Genomic DNA, 17,125 nt, shown 5'->3' on the forward strand with positions numbered 1-17,125 from the left:
CCTATCTCTGACGTCAATTTCCAAATGATTTATTTTCATCTAGTTACTCAGTGTAATAGCAAATACCTATACTTATAACATTGTGAATGATGTAAATAGTTGTTTTTTGTTTAACTCGACAGTGATCGTTGACCTATAAACAACACTGATATGATGCAAACTGACACAACTTGGTCAAAGTGCCCAAGGCTGCACTCAGCAGGAAAAGCACTGCCATTGGTTTGGACTCATATGGCCTGGTTCAGAATACAGGAAGCGTTATCAACACAACAAAATGCTCTCCCTGCCTGGTATTTCTCACCGAGCGTTTGTGACGTGCTTTACGCGTAGGGAATAGCAATAGGACTGCCGACCCGTTTGATCTGTGTGAGCTGACAGTGCCCATCCCCCCATAAACCCATCTGTGCAGCTCTGCATAGTCAAGTAGGCTTAATGCATGCAGGGCATGCGGCACCTATGGAAACATGCAGTTATTTGCTGACTTTGGCATGTGCCTGATACTGTATTTTTACTAGAAAACCATTTATGAAGCCATCCTAAGGAGAGACAATGATGCTATTTAGAAGTGGATATTTCATAAACATGCCAACAATTGTCGAATTTTAACGTGTAAGTGTAACTGAGGTTGAATGTTTAAATAGTCTTGCTACAGCTTGATTTGAGGGTGTTGCAGGGTGCTTAGGTCAAAGCCCATCAGTCATGATGGTGTGGATATGGCCTGGGGCATTCCCTAAGGTTTCATGACAGCTCCCTGTGGGGAGCCACGCTGCTTTAATGAGCTGTTGTCACCATAGTCGGCATGTCTGAATAAGCCTCAGCCAGACAGGATACTTCGCCTGCATTGGTCTGTTTAAGCAGAATCGCATTAGTGGAAACCAAGACTGTTCTCAGGGCAGGGCTGGTTGTGATTAGATATTTTCTACTTGCGCCAGGGAGAATTTTAGCTAACCTTAGCCCCAATTCTCATAACCTACTGATGTAAGCTGTGCATGAGCCCAACAATGCCTCTTAATTAATTATAAAGTCTAAACAGCTGGGGTTACTTCAGTTGAAGAAGCAGTGTGTGTGCCAACATGCAGTCAGAGCAGGCCAATTATAAGGGATGAAAATATGTTCAAATAGAAAACGGAATTGCAATGTATACTTAATGTGTATGTTTAAAGTAAAAGGTATGTTGTAAAAACATTATCACACTAATATACTGTGCAATGATATAGCTAGGTCTAAAATAGTGAAGCTAATACAAACAGTTATCATCCTGTAAACATAAAATAGTTTTGAACTTGATAAATTGATGCAAAATTTGGACTAATGTCCTACACTTTAGGGAACAAGCTTTGAAAGAAGACAAAGAATGCGGCGTGAGAGTATTTTCACGGACTCGAGCGCCATCTGGTGCACAATGCGTAACATTACAACATATTTAGAGCCATTCGCGAGCTCGTCGACAGGTGGCGCTAATGGAAAATGACCATTGACAGTTCCTATCGCCTAACGGGTGGTCGTGTTGCTAAGACAAGACAGCACCCCGTAAAGGACGCTAGAAGCTAACAAACGTCTTATTTCATTAGTTATAATGTTATGAATTGATATCTGCTTTGTAATCAATTTACTGGAGTATAGACGCATGAAACCGAGGTAAGAAGAGACCAATGATGAATGAATGGTTCTCACAGACAGCCATGAGCATCTTTGCTCACTTGTAGCTTTCGTTGGTGATGCTGGTGTTGTTGTGTGGCTCTATGATGTTTACTATCACTAGCCATGGAAGGAAACACTATATAGCCTATTGACGTTGGTGGGCTATTTCAGTTGTTTTGCATAGATAACGTTATTGGCGGTAGTGCTGAGCGATTGTTTTTTGAGATCGGTTCGATTTTGGTTCATTATTAAAAAATAATCACGGTTTTCGATTTCGACTTTGGATTAAATGCAGTAATAACACAGAATAAAACAATTAATACATGTACTGTGATGATGGTAGTGACTGCCCATTACTGCTATCACCTATTAACCATCATATTCACATTCATGTATTTCCGTTGTTTATATTCGTTTTTAAATTTGATGACTATTATTTAATTCCAAGACATGATCTCATCGTTATAGAGCTGTCTGACAAAATCACTATTTTGTAGTTCTTCAAAGTAAATAAGGCATACTTTTATGACTACTGAATACCAACTATCAATCACTTTGATCATGTATTTTCAGCTAGAGATACCTGGCCAAGCAACAGCTGCTCTCAATAGAGGTGTCATAAAACCTAGCCATCAAAAGTGACCTTGTCCTAGAGAGATTTACACGGTTAACAAAACGTCACGCCAGGCACGGTAAGCCTACACGAAACAGCCATTATTTTAAGTGTTTCTAAAGTCCCCTATGGGAAAAATGAATGCTGGAAAAATGAATGGAACCATTTCTTTGTTTGACCACTAGGTTTTATGACTCACACTGTGGTACTCTATATCCATCCCCTCATGGTCATGCATTCTTGTATCTTCCGTAGCAGGTGTAAAAAAAGAAACAGACCTGACAGGTAGATGCGAAATGGATTATGGTCATTGTAGTTAATTACCATGCTTTATGCACTAAACTATGTAGAATATTGGCCCGTTGGAAACTACAACACCCTACTACATTGCACAGTTCAGGCTGGATCTCATTTCTCTTTAGAGAAACTGTGCAATGTGCACATTGAACTCACAGAAAAACATTTATAATTAGTTGTTTAAAAACTGAAAAGGCCTAGCCAGGTATGACCGATGTGTGCAGCGATGATGGTGGAAACCTGCATATTGTTTTATTCCTATATTACACAGATTAGAATAAAATATATATAATGGACTATTCTGTATGATTTCACTTTCCCAGGTTAGGTGTATGAAGGGAGGATGTGGAGAGTGGTCCTGAAGAAAGCCCTGAGTCTGGTTAAGGAGCTGGATGCCTTCCCCAAGGTCCCAGAGAGCTATGTCGAGACCACAGCCACAGGGGGGACAGGTGAGATTTCACTCTCAATACTGCTCACATATGTCTGAATGCTGATTCAATAGCTCCAACTTTGAATGACGTCGCTAATGATCTTCTCTCGCCCATCCATAGTGTCCCTGATAGCATTCACTGCCATGGCACTGCTGGCCTTCTTTGAGTTCTTTGTGTATCGGGACACCTGGATGAAGTATGAATACAAAGTGGATAAAGATTTCTCAAGGTACATAGAACTGTTGATTTTGTTTCATCATGATAAGCTCTTATATAAGACTGAACTATGTTTTACTGCCAATACATTATCTTGGAATCTGACAATATTTTTTCTTCATTCACAGTAAATTCAGAATAAACATAGATATTACAGTTGACATGAAATGCCAATGTTAGTATTCAACCTTATCACACATTATTTATTGAAATCATTCATGAAATGTAGGCCTTCATATTTTGGGTTAGGGTTAGGTTTAGATGTACTGTATAATTTTCCCCACAACCCCCTGGAGCTAAAGATTGAGTTGGTGTGCTGTTTCAGATGTGGGTGCAGACATTCTGGACCTGGCAGAGACTATGATAACATCAAATGGCATTCAGTATGAGCCTGTGAGTAGATCACCGAGCCTTCTATTACATACAAATAGACTTTGGTGATCCCAAACCCTGGGAGTTTTTCTTCCCTGTGTATTTTCTTCCATCTCTATAAATGTTCAGGGGATTTTTGAGCTGAGACTGTGGCACAGGTAAGCAGTTTAGAATGTAACCACTCTCAAATTCATAGACAGAGCTATGGATCCAAGGACTGACCATCCATGATATCAAAATTATAATTGTTATTTTTTTTGTTGTTGAGCCTATACAGTGTTTGTTTACAAGTAAATTGTTTATAAACAAAAGAGTAAAACAAGCTTCTATTTTGGGTTAGACAGTTCTGATTGGGTTAGACAGTGAAACTAAGCTCATGAGACATTTATGTTTTATTCTTAAATAATCAATGGCTACATATCATGAATTTAAAAGTTTTAAAAATGAGGTAGTAATGGTAGATTGGCCCTTTAAGCACTTTGTTAATAGTCAGAAAATCTCACTCAATCACATTCCAAAAGAAAAAAACAGTTTTGTCGTCCTTCCTGTATGAAATGAGTAGTTAACCTGTTTCTCCCTCTCCGAACTCTCCTTAGGACCCTGTTGCTGATACAGAACAGGTTGAGGGAGGAGCTTTCTCTACAGGGGTCTTGTACAAGAGTGTTCTAAAGGGAGCTCCTACGGCCTTGCCTTGCCCCCAAGGTTAGTAGGCCTGCCTTGCCCCCAAGGTTAGTAGGCCAGCCTTGCCCCCAAGGTTAGTAGGCCTGCCTTGCCCCCAAGGTTAGTAGGCCTGCCAGCCTGCCTTGCCCCCAAGGTTAGTAGAACTGCCTTGCCCCCTAGGTTAGCCTTGCCCCTAGGTTAGTAGAACTGCCTTGCCCCCCTAAGGTTAGTTAGTAGGCCTGCCTTGCCCTGCCTTGCCCCCAAGGTTAGTTGGCCTGCCCCCCAAGGTTAAGTAGGCCTGCCTTGCCCCCAAGGTTAGTAGGCCTGCCTTGCCCCCTGCCTTGCCTCCAAGGTTAGTAGGCCTGCCTTGCCCCCAAGGTTAGTAGGCCTGCCTTGCCCCCCCCCAAGGTTAGTAGGCCTGCCTTGCCCCCAAGGTTAGTAGGCCTGCCTTGCCCCCCCCAGGTTAGTAAGGTTAGTAGGCCTGCCTTGCCCCCAAGGTTAGTAGGCCTGCCTTGCCCCCAAGGTTAGTAGGCCTGCCTTGCCCCCAAGGTTAGTAGGCCTGCCTTGCCCCCAAGGTTAGTAGGCCTGCCTTGCCCCCAAGGTTAGTAGGCCTGCCTTGCCTCCAAGGTTAGTAGAACTGCCTTGCCCCCTAGGTTAGTAGACCTAGGGGGCATACCACGGCTAATGACTGTTCTTAGCCGTGGTGCATTGGCCATATACCACAAACCTCTGGAGTGCCTTATTGTTATTATAAATTGGTTACCAACGTAATTAGACCAGTAAATAGTAATGTTTTGTCATACCCATGGTATACAGTCTGATATACTACGGCTTTCAACTAGAGGTCGACCGATTAAGATTTGAATGCCGATACCTATACCGATTATTGGAGGACCAGAAAAGGCCGATACAGGTTAATCGGCCGATTTAAAAATATATTTTATAATGACAATTACAACAATACTGAATGAACACTTATTTTAACTTAATATAATACGTCAATAAAATCAATTTAGCCTCAAATAAATAATGAAACATGTTCAATTTGGTTTAAATAATGCAAAAACAAAGTGTTGGAGAAGAAAGTAAAAGTGCAATATGTGCCATGTAAAAAAGCTAACGTTTCAGTTCCTTGCTCAGAACATGAGAACATATGAAAGCTGGTGGTTCCTTTTAACATGAGTCTGTCACGAATATTACCGAAGGTGGTGGCGGTCGTCGTCGTCGGTCTACTAGCTGCCACCGATCCTTTGTTCTGTGTTCGTTTGGTTTGGTCTAATTGGTTTCACCTGTTCCTTGTTTGGTTGTTAGGGTGGGGTTATTTAAGTTCGTTTAGCCCGCTTCTGTTTGTGCGGGCTTGTTCATTTGTATTCGTGAGAGTGGTTTGTTGGGTTTTCTCGCTGTCCTAGTATTTCACAATAGGGTACTATTTTGTTTTATAGTTACACCTGTGTTGGGTATACTATTTTGTTCCTGTGATATTTTGGACATTAAAGCGTGTTTTTTCCCGCATCCTTTGCTCTCTGCGCCTGACTCCACACCCATTCACTCATTGAGCATTACAGAGTCTTCAATATTCCCAGGTAAGAAGTTTTAGGTTGTAGTTATTATAGGACTATTTCTCTCTATACCATTTGTATTTCATATACCTTTGACTATTGGATGTTCTTATAGGCACTTTAGTATTGCCAGTGTAACAGTATAGCTTCCGTCCCTCTCCTCGCTCCTACCTGGGGCCTGTTGCACAAAAGTAGAATTAAGACATCCGGGATAAATGACTCAGCTGAGCTCAATGAAGCCAAAACATGTGCGTCCAGGCTTAATTGGTTGCACAAAGACCAAGCCAGGATGAGCAGACACGGATTCATTAAACCAGGTGAAACCAATCCTGGATAGGTGCGCGCTCACGGCTCACTCAAATAGACCCCGCCACAGATCACAGATTAACTGATTTACCATGGCAACTAGAGCCGCGTACTTTTCCCCGTCGGAAGCACAAATCCTCATGGAGGCATACGAGGAGGTAAAAGATATAATTAAGAAGAAAGGCAACACCGCCACAGTGATAAAGCAAAGAGAAAAAGCGTGGCAAAGTATTGCAGACCGCCTGAATGCGTAAGTAGTGCACAATTACACACTCACCGCTCCGCTGAAACATCACAATTACAATTCAAATATTTAATTCACATCTCCAAAAATGCAGTTGTACTGTAATTATGAAACGGTTAAATTTTTAATTGAAATGCACTGCAGATATGAGTGAAATTGTGTAAAGTAACTCCATCACACTGTATAAAGCTATGATACATTTTTTGATATTTTTACTGAAAACAAGACAAAAATACCAAGTAATTTTTTGCAGTGTGACTCCATTAAATGTGTGTGTGTGTGTGTGTGTGTAGATTAAACATGAACGGGCCAAAACGGACATGGCAGCAGGTCAAAATCAAATACAAGAACATTCTGCAGAATGGTATGGTCCCTGACTAATATTTAACAAAGCACAAGCATATATTGTACCCAGAAGGTGCCTGCTCACACATTGTCTGTACTGTTTTAGCAGTGAAAAAGAATACCCACAGACAAGGCACGGGTGGTGGGTCACCAAAGGCTGACCTTACCCCAGCAGAGGACATGGCCTTGGAGCTAAATAAAGGCAGGCCCGTCTTAGAGGGGATCCCTGGGGGGAAAGAGACGAGCATAGGTTCCTCCCAAGATGCCACCCGCTTCATTCAAGGTATGTCCTTCCATCTCTACATGGGATACAACCACATTCATATTGAATCAATTTGGACTGTCTGACTTTGGTTTACCTATTGCCTTGCAGTGCCTGGCAGCACTGTGTTCCTGTTAGAGCCACCAGCACAAGCACCAGACGATGCTGATCCAGTGAGTACTCCATCAAAGGCATACTGTAGGCCTGGCATGTCTTGTCTACTAGCTTCAATATGAATCCGATTAAATGTGATAGGGTGAAGGCCCCAGTGCAGCAGCAACAGCACATGATGGAGACGATGATGAGGAGGAGACCATCTCTCTGGATTCCAGAAGGCATGAGGTATCATGTTAAGACTGTGAAAGTACTATTTACTCTACAATGGTGAGGAGTCCTCATCAAAATCAAAAAATCTAATTTCTTTTACAGGACCCAGATGCTATACAGTGGGAAAACCAGCCTGGCAACATAGTGCGTATTAATAAAAGGACACCACATCCTGCCAAATTCCAGCTGCGCTAATTGTATTGTGTTCACAGAGCTCACAAGCTATCAGAAAGTTGTATGGCAACCACCTCCGGCGCCAAATAGAACTGGCAGACATAGACATTCAGTACAAGAAGAAGAAGATGGAAAATCTTGCACTGGAGTCCGAAATAAAAAAGAGGACAATTAGGAAACTGGACCTTGAAATAAAAAAACTTGAGAGGGAGGTGAGATATGCCTTCAATGTACACTGTATGCTAACTGTAACACAAATGTATTAATCATTATTTTTCTTTCCTCCCCCAGCTCCAAGAAGATGACACAGCTCAAAATAAAAATTAGGTATATTCTCGTAAAGTCAAGTGAGCCATGACATATGAGCTCTTATTGTGAGCACACAGGACGGTGGCATCTTTCTAAGGTTTTTTTATTTTCCCAGCAATCAGTACAACCAAGTCATCGTTATAAGGCATCGCCCTCTTTTGCCCACCCCCAGCACCAGGTGTGGCCACTAGCCTATATGAAGGCCCAAAATTGTGTGTTCCTTTCTGCTCTGACAATGGCATGCCCATTCGTGCGAGATGTGGTGGATGAAGAAGCACTTGTGCTGAGGAGAGCCTTCAGGCGAGAAAGGGTCTTCAGGGACCGGTTGGACCCACTGGCCTTCCCTGATGACCATCTATATGAAAGATACAGGTTTTCTGCAGATGGCATCAGGTATCTATGCAGACTACTGGGTCCCAGGATTAAGCACCGCACTGCACGGAGCCATGCACTGAGTGTGGAGCAAATGGTTTGTGTGGCGCTTTTTTGCTAGTGGAGCCTTCCTGTACTCAGTGGGGGATGCAGAACAGCTGAACAAGGCCACAATTTGCCGCACAATAAGGAGTGTGTGTCTGGCTATCAAAGCATTAGCAGATGTCTTCATCTCCTTCCCTGGCCACAGAAGACTCTGTGACATCAAAGAGGAGTTCTATAGGATTGCAGGTAAGAGGATCTACAAATTACAGGACAACTGTTAACACATAGTAGGATACTCATTACTTTGTGTGACAGGTTTCCCCAATGTCATTGGTGCAGTGGACTGCACACACATAAGGATAAAAGCCCCTCAGGTGCCCATGAGGCCGATTTTGTGAATAGGAAATCCTTTCACAGCATTAATGTTCAGGTGAACATAACTTTTTGATATTGTCCATTGACGAACACTCTGCATTGCCAGTGATGTGCATTGATTGGTGTAATATTCCTCATCTTATGATTTCAGATGGTTTGCAATGCTGACTGTGTGATCAGCAATGTTGTGGCAAAATGGCCTGGCTCAGTCCATGACTCCAGAATCTTTCGGGCCTCTGAAATCTATCACAAGGTAAGCCACACAACCCCTATTTATAACCATCATGGCTGTGTCAAGAATATCACTGTTTATGAGGTAGTAATGATGAGATTTTGTGTTGACAGGTGAATTCTCTGGTGTGTTGCTGGGAGACAGGGGGTATGGCTGCCAGCCTTTTCTCCTGACACCTTTCACAGACCCCCAGGAAGCACAGCAGGCCTACAACCATGCCCATGCCAGGACCAGGGCCAGAGTTGAAATGACCTTTGGCCTCCTGAAGGCACGCTTTCAATGCCTTCACAAATTAAGGGTCAGCCCTGTTAGGGCATGTGATATTACTGTGGCTTGTGCTGTCCTCCACAATGTGGCCTGCCTGAGGAAGGAGAGGGCCCCAGAGTGCCACCAGCCATGGACTGGGACAATCCGGCAATCTTCCCTGATGACGACAGTGGTCGGCTGCTGAGGGACCAATATGTGTTGAATTATTTTAGTTAGTATGTGTGCTTTCAATTTTGGTTAAATATGTCCTGCGGTGGCAGAGGAATTTGGGTTTTTTGGGTTCGTTTTTGACGAATTTGGCCTCTTATGATGTTTGTGCGGTATACTGTGTGTAATACAAGGCTGCAGGGAGGCTACTGCATCCATTCATTTGTCTGTTCAGTTGATGTGTATGGATTTGTCCTGCATTTATTTTAGTGTGCAGACATGCAGGGTGTGTTATATACAGACCTTTGAATGTGTATGTATCATTTTGTATAATATGCTTGGATTCTGTGCTTTCCATCTTGTAGAGTCACTGTGACTTCAGTTTCGAAAGGAGCTGATGGTTTACCTGCTTTGTTTTGTCCTTATTCAATAAAGGAACATAATGTTACACATTGTGTTTTTATATTCATATGGAATGTGTATTTGTTTATATGACAGAGTACTAGGGCCACACTGAAGAAAAAGGATAAAGTCATACATTTATGAGGCTGGTTCTTTCTGCAGAAAAGCTACATATTGTTTTTACAGTTTTGATACTTATGACAATGTGATACTTAATATTCTGGCACATCAGCATGTCTTTGTTTATGAAACCATACTGAAGTACAATTTCACGAAATGCCCCACATCTGTCATTTTAACAACTGTCCTCCTTTAAAACTGGTTACAATATTATGACTTGTGTTTTTTTCCCCCTCTGTGGCCCTAATATTCTATCATTTTATATATAGCCTTATAGTCTATGGGAAACTGTAAATTATCTAATGATAGCATCATCTAAAAATCATTTTTTATCCAAAATCATTGAAATTAATGATCACAAACGTTTAAATAACAGTGGGTCTAGTTATGTGATAACAATGTATAGTGAGCAGTGAAATAACTATTGGTTTCCATTTGTGGTGACTGCTGACTGACATTAGGGATGAGATTAAATAGATCCTGGAATTTAGCCTGGTCTGGAGCAGGCTAGCTCCACAGAATAAATCTCCATGGTAATTTATACCATAACATATCCTCCTGCCCCCTATCCATCTTTAGTGCAACCGGATTACGGATCAATTGAGCCAGGATCACCAAGATATCCTGGCTTAATCCCTTATCCTAGTTTTGTGCAACAGGCCCCTGGGCTCGAACCAGCAACACATCGACAACAGCCACCCTCGAAGCAGCGTTACCCATGCAGAGCAAGGTGAACAACCACTCCAAGTCTCAGAGCGAGTGATGTTTGAAACGATATTAGTGCGCACCCCGCTAACTAGCTAGCCATTTCTCTTCGGTTACACCAGCCTAATCTCGGGAGTTGATAGGCTTGAAGTCATAAACAGCTCAATGCTTGAAGAACAACGAAGAGCTGCTGGCAAAACGCACGAAAGATTGTTTGAATGAATGCTTACGAGACTGCTGGTGCCTACCATCGCTCAGTCAGACTGCTCTATTAAATCAGACTTAGTTATAACATGACACACAGAAATATGAGCCTTAGGTCATTAATATGGTCAAATCCGGAAACTATCATCTCGAAAACAAGACGTTTATTCTTTCAGTGAAATACAGAACCGTTCCGTATTTTATTTAACGGGTGGCATCCATACGTCTAAATATTCCTGTTACATTGCACAACCTTCAATGTTATGTCATAATTACGTAAATTAGGCGGCCCAAACTGTTGCATATACACTGACTGAGTGCAATGAACCCAAGAGAAGTGACACAATTTCACCTGGTTAATATTGCCTGCTAACCTGGATTTATTTTAGCAAAATATGCAGGTTTATAAATATATACTTCTGTGTATTGATTTTAGGTACACATTGGAGCAACGATACACACCGCATCGATTATATGCAACGCAGGACACGCTAGATAAACTAGTAATATCAACCATTTAATTAGCTAGCAATTTACCTTGGCTTCTTACTGCATTCGCGTAACAGGCAGTCTCCTCGTGGAGTGCAATGTAATCAGGTGGTTAGAGCGTTGGACTAGTTAACTGTAAAGTTGCAAGATTGAATCCCCTGAACTGTCAAGGTAAAAATCTGTCATTCTGCCCCTGAACGAGGCAGTTAACTCACCGTTCTTAGGCCATCATTAAAAATAAGAATGTGTTCTTAACTGACCAAATCGGTGTCAAAAAAGACAGATATCTGATTGTTATGAAAACTTGAAATCGCCCCTAATTAATTGGCCATTCCGATTACTCGGTCGACCTCCACTTTCAACCAATCAGCATTCAGGGCCTGAACAACAGGGTTATATTTAAGTGCATGTTGTATGTAAATCATTATTTATGGGGGAAAGCTATGTAATACTACCACAGACTCAAGTTCATTGAGTTTGTCTCATATGTTATAAGATTCCAAGCTCCACAAATTGATGCTGCGAATGATTTATGAGTCTATATGTCTGATGGGAAAAAGGGCACTCAACCTATAGAGCACAGTATATTTATTTTTGATGAAAATGCTCCTCACGCTTCCAACCCTCTGTCTTTCTCAGGCCTATTCATCATCCTCGTGGCCATGCTCATATAGCAGCTTTTGTAAGCCATGACAGTTGGTTCTCTGTCAGCCTGACCAGGAAGGGTGACACTCATTTGCATAAGTTATTCGTTTTTGACAAGGACAACATTAGTACTGCTCTCTGGTTGCTTACATTGCATCTGCATTTCCATGTTTCAAGTGATAGATAAGAGCAGTATCTATTCTAATGCAGTGCCAAATAACTATTTTCTCAGAATGATTCACACCCAAATAGAGGTTTTCACTGTCCTATTTCACCTGACTGAATGTGAGCTGGGTTTCATCAATGCATTGCAGCGTACAACTTCTCCCATCGGATAGACCATGTGTCTTTCGGAGAAGAGATCCCCGGCATCATCAATCCACTGGACGGGACAGAGAAAATCACCAGCAACCGTAAGTTACTGCTCCTCCTCACTGAGACCAGGAAGTAAACACATTAATATGTTCTTATCGAACCTCATTCAGCTGTTACTTACTGTGTAGCTTCCAGCCTATTCTGCTCAGCATGGCGTCATGAGTTTGCAGGGAGAAAATGTAGCTATTTGTATCCATTTGAAGTGGATTCACTGCAGTCTTGCTTTCATTCACTTGCCATTCAAAGCAGCCTAGTTTCTCCAGGGGAAAGAACTGAAGCCCCCTATTTCACCTTTTATATACGTAGTCTGTGTAGTCTGTCACTAGATGGATGGGTTAAAGGGCTTTGCTCTTTGTCTTGTTGCAGATAATGAGATGTTCCAGTATTTCATTACGGTGGTTCCTACCAAACTGCACACGTCCAAGGTGTCGGCAGACACACACCAGTTATCTGTGACGGAGAGGGTAAGTCCTGATTTAGGCACAGATCTAGTATCAGCCTGTCTTCCCCAAATCCTCATATTAACCATCAGGGGGAGAGGAATTCTATTTGATGTTGACCATGATGGAGGATGCTGCAATGGGTTCAGATAATGGATCAGTCTCCTCATCCATCCATCCAGTCCATTCAGCTCCCTCTGCTGGCTGCCAAAAGTTACTTAAAGCTCTGCTGTATAACACCACCACCTGAGACAGTCATAGATTTATCTCTTACAAACACACATGTTCACATACACAAAGGCTAGATGTTAGAAAGGTGTGTGTATAAAGGAGAGATTAACCCCCACCCCACTCTACCTACCCACTGTCTGGTCTAGGAGCGGGTGATCAACCATGCGACGGGCAGCCACGGTGTGTCTGGTCTAGGAGCGGGTGATCAACCATGCCGCGGGCAGCCACGGTGTGTCTGGTCTAGGAGCGGGTGATCAACCATGCCGCGGGCAGCCATGGTGTGTCAGGGATCTTTATGAAGTACGACACCAGCTCTCTGATGGTGACGGTCAGTGAGCAGCACATGCCCCTCTGGCAGTTCCTGGTACGACTCTGTGTCATCATCCGTGGCATCTTCTCCACCACAGGTCCAGACAACACTCACTCTTACCACCCAGTGTCATGGGCAGACCTCATACTGTTCATGTCTCACAAATCATTCCACGGTTGCTTTGCCAGCCTGATACTGTGCCACGTTAGAGAAATGCACCCTGAACATCTTCATTGATCTTCTCTCTCCCACAGGCATGATCTATGGGTTTGTTGTCTTCTGCTTTGACAGTCTGCTGTCGCTTCAAACTAGGCCCATGTAAACCCAGAGAGGTGAGCCCAGTCTTCTTTATTGCCACTGAAACTATGTCACAAAATGATGGTAAACCCTTACATGTACCAGGTTCCCTGTGTCTCACTGGTAGTAGTGTATTTACACTGTACCTCTGCATGTTCTCTATTTCCAGGTGGTTCTCCCAGATGCCCATGTGAACAACCGTGCTGCTCCGCTCCTGACATGTACAGGAGTAGCCCTCTGACCTGCGCCCATGTCCACAAAGCTCTCTGAGTAGGAGTGCTGAGCTTGGATCAGTTTCACCCTTTTGGATCATAAGCTAAGATTATATGGACAGATCCTAGATCAGCATTCCTACTGTGAGACACTTTGTGGATATGGTACCTGGAGCCTGCTGCTGATCGTGCACCTACTGTCCCTTCACCTACTGTCCCTTCACCTGTGGGGGAATCCAGGAAGAGAAGTCTCCAATCATAAGTATGTGGATTACTGGGAGTTTGTTTTGAACCAAATAAGAGTAAACTGATTAGGATCCGACAATCATAATTGTTCTATTTATTGTTTTGGACAGTATCCTCATGACTACCATTATAATATATTTATATCCTGTAAATATGTATTTTGCACTGGAAATGGAAAGCAGCTCCCCAGTTTTATCAGGCTTAGTGTGTAAAGGTATTGGGACGTTGTCATCTGTAAGTTAGGCTGAATGAAATCTGATCCTCCTATGTTATCATTCATACCATTAACTTGCATGTCATGATTGTTCTATTTGCACTGTTGTTCAGTATCTGTTTCACATCTGTCAATGGGAGATGTCCTATTACATGTGTTTTAGTGCACTTCATCACTTCATGTTGTACACTTTACAATAATTTAAATCTCTCTCGTTTGGTATCCCACTACCTTCTGGTGATGGTGCGTGCTATTAGCCTGCGCTTACACAAGCAGTCCATTTTGGATCTTTTATTCCACTAATTGGTCTTTTGACCAATCACATCACATCTTTCACGTCCAATCTTTTCAGATCTGATTGGTCAAAAGACCAATTAGTTTTTAAAAAGATCAGAATTGGGCTGGCTGTATAAATGCAGCCATGGAAGTAGGCTAAATCTATTTTCTACATGAGGCAGCAGTGTATGAAGCAGAATGATTAGCACACTGACCAATTTGTCTTTTGGTTTATTCATGTTTTGCCAAACAAATTAAGTGTTTTCAGAGCAGGAATAGAGGGTCATTTGCCAATTACATTTGAAAAAGGAAAATTCAACAAAATAAAGTCGTAAGTGTTGCAGTTCACAGAACACTGCCCAGTTAACCTGATCTACCCACAGTGCTCTGCTTCCACTATGTATCATAACAAAGACACTGCTTTGTTATCAACATGACAGATGCCAAGATCCATAAAAAGCAGGACATTTTGTTCAACTTCATTGTAGAGGAAAAGCCATTTTCTGTGTTGGGCATGCATTTGGTTCATAGTCCCATACTGAATTTAGGAAAGGACGGTCACTATTGTTGCACAGCATTACTGGCTCACATAGAAACATGTTTTTCCAGAGGGAGGATTTGAGGTACATTAAAATTCAAGACTTCTACCATTGATACTGTATATAGATGTATCATCTCATTAAAAAATGGACTGCTGCTGTCTGCCACAAGTAACACTACAGATCTAGTCTGGGGATCTCTGCGGTAGAGTCAGACTCCTACAGAATCAACCCTCAAAAATACTACTCGTTTAAGTCGTCTAGAAAAATAATATAGAACTATTTACACATCTTCTAAACTTGTTTATATATGATACTGTCACCATCTACAGTGCATTCGGAAAGTATTCAGACCCCTTGACTTTTTCCACACTTTGCTACATTACAGCCTTGTTCTTAAATTGATTAAACTACACACAATACCCCATAATGACAAAGCAAAAACAGGTCTTTATAAATTTGAGCAAATTTATAAAAACTGAAGTATCACATTTACATAAATATTCAGACCCTTTACTTAGTACTTTGTTGAAGCACCTTTGGCAGCGATTAACCTTGAGTCTTCTTGGGTATGACGCTACAAGCTTGGCACACCTGTATTTGGGAAGTTTCTCCCATTCTTCTCTGCAAATCCTATCAAGCTCTGTCAGGTTGGATGGGGAGCGTTGCTGCACAGCTATTTTCAGGTCTCTCCAGAGATGTTTGATCGGGTTCAAGTCCGGGCTCTGGCTGGGCCACAGACATTTCAGAGACTTGTCCCGAAGCCACTCCTGCATTGTCTGTGTGCTTAGGGTCGTTGTCCTGTTGGAAGGTGAACCTTGGCCCCAGTCTGATGTTCTGAGCGCTCTGGAGCAGGTTTTTCATAAAGGATCTTTGTACTTCTCCATTCCTCTTTCCTTCTATCCTTACTAGTCTCCCAGTCCCTGCCACTAAAAAACATCCCCACAGCATAATGCTGCCACCACCATGCTTCACCGTAGGGATAGTGCCAAGTTTCCTCCAGACGTGACGATTACTGGGCAGCCAGCTCTAGGAAGAGTTTTGGTGGTTCCAAACTTCTTCCATTTAAGAATTATGGAGGCCACTGTGTTCTTGGGGACCTTCAATTGGTACCCTTCCCCAGATCTGTGCCTCAACACAATCCCGTCTCAGAGCTCTTCGGAAAATTCCTTCGACCTCATGGCTTGGTTTTTGCTCTGACATGCACTGTCAACTGTGGGACCTTAGCCAGTTGTGTGCCTTTCCAAATCATGTCCAATCAATTGAATTTACCACAGGTGGACTCCAAGTTGAAGAAACCGCTCAAGGATGATCAATGGAAACAGGATGCACCTGAGCTCAATTGAGTCTCATAGCAAATGTCTGAATACTTATGTAAATAGGGTATTTCTGTTTTTTATTTAATACATTTTCAAAAATGTCTAAACCTTGCTTTGGTATTGTGTGTAGATTGAGGAAAAACATTTATTTAACCAATTTTAGAACAAGGCTGTAATTTAACAAAATTTGGAAAAAGTCAAGGGGTCTGAATACTTTCCGAATGCGCCGTACCTCTTAAGACAAGCCTTAGTTTGACACAATTATTTATAAAGATGAAAAAATAGTCAACTTAGTTTCAATATAAACTGCTGTACAAAACAGGCAAAAAGTGGACAAACAGTAAAACAAAAAATGTGTCTTATGCGTTGTGTCAATCATACCGATGTCAATATTCAGTAGTCGTCAACCAGGTCAGATGTTAGTAGTACTACAGGAGTAGTCTTCAGTGGTCAAGATTTAGGGCTCCATTCAATCCGCATCACAGAAGTTCAGCTTTACAGCATGATTGAAACAAGGGGAATGTTCCTGCTTTTGCAGACTGCATTCACGGTAAAAGCTGCATGTGTTGGCTCAATTGGAAAGGACCTTTTCAATTTATATCGCAGAGTCTGTAGCGCTTCAACTTCACAGATTGAATAGAGCCCTTAATGTGATCAACACTGAAGTTACTCTCGGATATCCTTAGCTGGCCTCGCTACAGAGTATAGGTTCCCAAATATTCTGTCAGTATAAACCAATACAAGGTAAAAGCACATCGCCCATGGAAGAAGAGAGGCCATGGATATCTCAGGATTCACACATTAAGAGTCAATGTACAGAAATTGTCTTTCAGTGGAGGCCTGACATACAGTATTTTAAGTATGCAAAAAAAAATCCTCTATTCCAAGACATTGTATCTGGGTTGGG

General features: G+C 42.2%; 1 protein-coding gene and 1 pseudogene across 5 annotated transcripts; both read left to right on the forward strand.

The window, feature by feature from the left end:
• Nucleotides 1-2,884: 2,884 nt before the first annotated feature.
• On the forward strand, nt 2,885-15,154 carry LOC115121808 (endoplasmic reticulum-Golgi intermediate compartment protein 2-like; annotated as a pseudogene).
• On the forward strand, nt 5,058-9,318 carry LOC135563980 (uncharacterized). 5 transcript variants are annotated; one of them, XM_065008340.1, is made up of 11 exons: nt 5,059-6,345; nt 6,633-6,703; nt 6,791-6,967; nt 7,058-7,119; nt 7,202-7,288; nt 7,376-7,417; nt 7,486-7,659; nt 7,739-7,774; nt 7,872-8,419; nt 8,700-8,801; nt 8,894-9,318. In XM_065008340.1, exons 1-8 carry the CDS (start codon nt 6,188-6,190, stop codon nt 7,772-7,774), a joined length of 807 nt encoding a protein of 268 aa, XP_064864412.1. In that variant the 5' UTR covers nt 5,059-6,187; the 3' UTR covers nt 7,872-8,419; nt 8,700-8,801; nt 8,894-9,318. The 5 variants fall into 5 exon arrangements, 4 of the variants coding, with proteins under 4 accessions (XP_064864414.1, XP_064864411.1, XP_064864412.1 ...); XM_065008341.1 differs by lacking the exons at nt 8,700-8,801; nt 8,894-9,318 and adding an exon at nt 8,489-8,543; XM_065008342.1 differs by lacking the exons at nt 7,872-8,419; nt 8,700-8,801; nt 8,894-9,318 and having other exon boundaries at nt 5,058-6,345; nt 7,739-7,841.
• Nucleotides 15,155-17,125: the final 1,971 nt, after the last annotated feature.

This window comes from Oncorhynchus nerka, linkage group LG23 (genome assembly GCF_034236695.1).
Source record: "Oncorhynchus nerka isolate Pitt River linkage group LG23, Oner_Uvic_2.0, whole genome shotgun sequence".
NCBI lineage: Eukaryota > Metazoa > Chordata > Actinopteri > Salmoniformes > Salmonidae > Oncorhynchus > Oncorhynchus nerka.

Bases quoted from the DNA above. Each gene is read 5' to 3' on its own strand.
- LOC135563980 (XM_065008339.1), top strand. From the start codon at position 6,188: ATGGCAACTAGAGCCGCGTACTTTTCCCCGTCGGAAGCACAAATCCTC. The intron at 6,968-7,057 runs GTATGTCCTTCC...ATTGCCTTGCAG, and splicing joins TGCCACCCGCTTCATTCAAG to TGCCTGGCAGCACTGTGTTC. The intron at 7,289-7,375 runs GTATCATGTTAA...TTTCTTTTACAG, and splicing joins TGGATTCCAGAAGGCATGAG to GACCCAGATGCTATACAGTG.